This window comes from Penaeus monodon, chromosome 5, assembly GCF_015228065.2.
Source record: "Penaeus monodon isolate SGIC_2016 chromosome 5, NSTDA_Pmon_1, whole genome shotgun sequence".
Taxonomy (NCBI): domain Eukaryota; kingdom Metazoa; phylum Arthropoda; class Malacostraca; order Decapoda; family Penaeidae; genus Penaeus; species Penaeus monodon.
The window spans coordinates 13,819,938-13,823,624 of NC_051390.1; the positions used below are offsets into that span (position 1 = coordinate 13,819,938).

General features: G+C 41.8%; 1 protein-coding gene across 1 annotated transcript in view; it reads right to left on the reverse strand.

The window, feature by feature from the left end:
* Positions 1 to 667, reverse strand: part of LOC119573000 (vitelline membrane outer layer protein 1 homolog) — a 6,590-nt gene extending 5,923 nt beyond the window's left edge. The window contains exons 1-2 of the mRNA XM_037919985.1: positions 576 to 667; positions 45 to 166 (exon numbers count right to left, since the gene is read on the reverse strand). Coding sequence (XP_037775913.1) covers positions 45 to 166; positions 576 to 615 — 162 coding nt within the window. The 5' untranslated portion in view covers positions 616 to 667. The remainder of the gene's footprint in view (positions 1 to 44; positions 167 to 575) is intronic.
* Positions 668 to 3,687: the final 3,020 nt, after the last annotated feature.

Here is a 3,687-nt window from a genome sequence, read left to right on the forward strand (position 1 = left end):
ACGTAAGGGAAAAAAACCAAGAACTCAAAGCAGGCATCGTTTACCTTGATTTCAAAGGAGAAAGCGTGGGACCCGGCGGCGCACATCTCGGGGTCTCCCCACGTGCCCCTCACCAGGCCGTTGTCCAGCTGCAGCGACTCATTGGAGGTGACGGCCGCTGAGGAGGCTGAGCAACGGATTAATAATGATAGGACCGGAGAGAAATAAAATATCCTATAGATTATGATGTTTTACAGCCAATCAACATTTACTTATGGAAAAAATTGTATGAACATGAGAGATATTTCCTTTAGAGTGTATCACACACACAAGTCAGTCGATAGCGACGCCGGCCCCAGGCAACTCTTGGCCGCGCGCCTCTTGCTCGCACCAAACATTATGATTTTATAGAGAGACTGAACAATCGTTAATTTGAATATTGTGTAAATGTATAACATAAATTCCTCCAAAAACACCGTTACAAATGCAAGAAACTGGAAAATCAAGTATGGAAAAGTAAGCTTTCTTATAAGGGGACCTCAGGCAGCTGCCCCGCCTTCCCTCCTCCCTAGCGGTTCTGGCCACAATGATCCTACCAAGTGCCGCGAGCGCAGCGAGAGCGAGAAGTGTCCTCATGATGGGCAAGGGGAGTGTACTGCCCCGGCCTCGAGCGGCGCCTTTAAATATGCCATCTGTGCGCACGCCTGTGTGGGGGATCTTTGTGTCTGTCGTTATCTTCTCTTTCTAATCCGCCCAGTAATATTGTGTACATTCATTAATCTATCTGTAACATTCTTTTTATCTTCTTATCAGTCAGTCGGCCGGTCTACCTCCTATCAAAATGTACCTGTCCAAGTACAATGAGCTATCTCTGTAACTCAATGCTCACCAATCATGGCTCCAGACACGTTAGGGTAGAATAATTTATTCAGATTCAGATACAATTTCATTTTATTCAATCTGCTATCAATAAATTGCAACTACTGAATGATATCAATGTGGAAATTTTCTAATTAACAGAGCGTCTAGCATTTTTCTTTCATAAAAAAATCGTAAAAACCGGGCTTTGGCAATTGCGATGCCATTGATCTGCTTATAAAATTCGACGGCAGAATTCAATAAAGCAATTAACCAGAATATGAATCTTCATGAAATGTACCGAATATGACTATCAGAGAAGGATTTCATAAAAAAGGATAAAACGCTAGCTAGCCAAAAGCCTAATGGACGGGTAACCGAGTTACAAGACGAAATAATAGGTCTTAAAGGAATGCCATGTTTTTTAAAGGAATACATGTGTGTGAGTTTTATGAAGGCCTTGAAAGTATGAAACAGATGGATTTACTATTCACAGCAGTCAAAAACACTGGAGTCAGGGCATTAAGCAGAAATACATCTGGGGTTTCTACAAAATGATTCAGTGACAGTGGGGTAAGGGTTACTCTGCAGTTTTTGATAGGCTGGGTTGTTGTGCAGGAGGGAATGAGCTTTGCATATATGATCAAGGTAAGCCTTTGAAATCGTCAAATAAATCAAGAATCGGATTTAACATGACACCTTTAAAGTAGCTGAGGATTTATTTTGTTTATTAATGAAACAATAGAAACATTTAATCTTATCTAAACACTGATTTGCACTGGGTTTGGTAGCTAACGATACACCAAAGCCTAAATGTTCAGTTCCATGTGATAGTGCATAAGAAGATTAAGAAAAATTTACGGCCGAGTCAGTGAGCAAAAACTTAGACCATGCCGATGCCAATGTCGAAACCGAAACCAGGCCTCTGATCCTGCTGTGCAAGCGCGAAGCATTCCGCACTGCCATTTCCGCGTTGTCTCACCTCTTTGTTTAACCTGTATAAAGGACCACGGAATAAGACAACCTCTACCCATAAGCTGTATATTATGTCCAATAATGCAACTATCAAGATAAGAAGTCTGCTGCTCCTTCTCAGCAACCTACGCTCAGCTTCCTCACTGTTGGAATCTACCTTTGTCCAACTATTAAACAGTCAACAGATCGCAAATCGGCTTACCTACAGTATGTGTGTGTGTGTGTGTGTGTGTGTGTGTGTGTGTGTGTGTGTGTGTGTGTGTGTGTGTGTGTGTGTGTGTGTGTGTGTGTGTGTGTGTGTGTGTGTGTGTTGTAATGTATACATACAAATATACATGCATATATACTGTAGTGAACCACCTCAGCGGTGTGCACAGAGTCCACTCTGACCTGGTTTTTGAATAATCACAAATAATAATTCACTGCCTGGACGGCGCTTTCTCAAACATATTTATTGTATCAGCTTTATTTTTGTCAGCCGGCACGTTGCACATATGAAAAGGCACAGAGGAATTACAAGGAACATGAGTAACAAGCACAAACAGGGAAGGATCTTAGGGTCCAGCCACTACGCCAGTCCAGGTGGAATGAAGGTTTCCGCCAACGGCAGGAACCACCAGCCCCTCCCTCCGGACGAACGGCCTGGTTAATGATCTTATTTGCTACTTAAGGCAGTTTAACAATTAGAGAAATATGGTCAATATATTAAAAGAGAGAAAAAAGAGAATGCACATATAAAATGGAAACAAAATAAAGCAAATAATTAAAGGCCTTAGTGCTTACGGTAGGGTTTAAAAGGAATAAAACAAATAAAATATTTAAACGACGTGTACCACGGGGTCTACTGCAACACACACACACATACATACACACACACACACACACACACACACACACACACACACACACACACACACACACACACACACACACACACACACACACACACACACACACACACACTCACACACACATACACACACACACGCACACACACACACACACACACACATATGCATATACACATAGATGTATATATATACATATATATGTATATTTATATATGTATATATGTATGTATCTAAATATGTGTGTTTACATGTATGTATATATGCATGTATAAATATAGATAAATATCAGTGCATGTGTATGTGTATATACGTATATATTTTCGTATATGTACATACGATGTTGGGACATTAGTCATTTTCAACATTTTAAATTCTTTCAAGTACTTGTGTTAACCTAAATGTCAGATGACGCCCCGACGCCACCTGCTCTTTCTCACGAACCGCGATGTCGCCAGAGCTAGGCTTCACGTGACGGGCGTCGTACCAGCTGATGCCATCGCAGGTTTTGCTCTCGAACTTCCTTTCAGTCTCTCTCTCTCTCTCTCTCTCTCTCTCTCTAACTCTCTCTCTCTAACTCTCTCTCTCTCTCTCTCTCTCTCTAACTCTCTCTCTCTCACTCTCTCTCTCTCTCTCTCTCTCTCTCTCTCTCTCTCTCTCTCTCTCTCTCTCTCTCTCTCTCTATATTATATATATATATATATATATATATATATATATATATATATATAGGTATCCCTATCTCTATCTCTCTCTCTCTCTCTGTCTCTGTCACTCTCTCTCTCTCTCTCCACTTTCATTTTCTCTCTCCACTTTCTCTTTCTCTCTCCTCTCTCTCTCTGTGTCTCCCCCCCTCTCTCTCACATACTCTCTCTGTCTCTCTCTTTCTCCGTGTCCCCTACTCTCCCCCTCTCTCTCTCTCTCTCTTACTCCCTCTCTCTCTCTCTCTCCCTCTCTCCCTACGTAACACGAACCGTCAGACGTCCCCCTGCTCCATGGCTAAATGACAACATCAAGAGCCATTAAC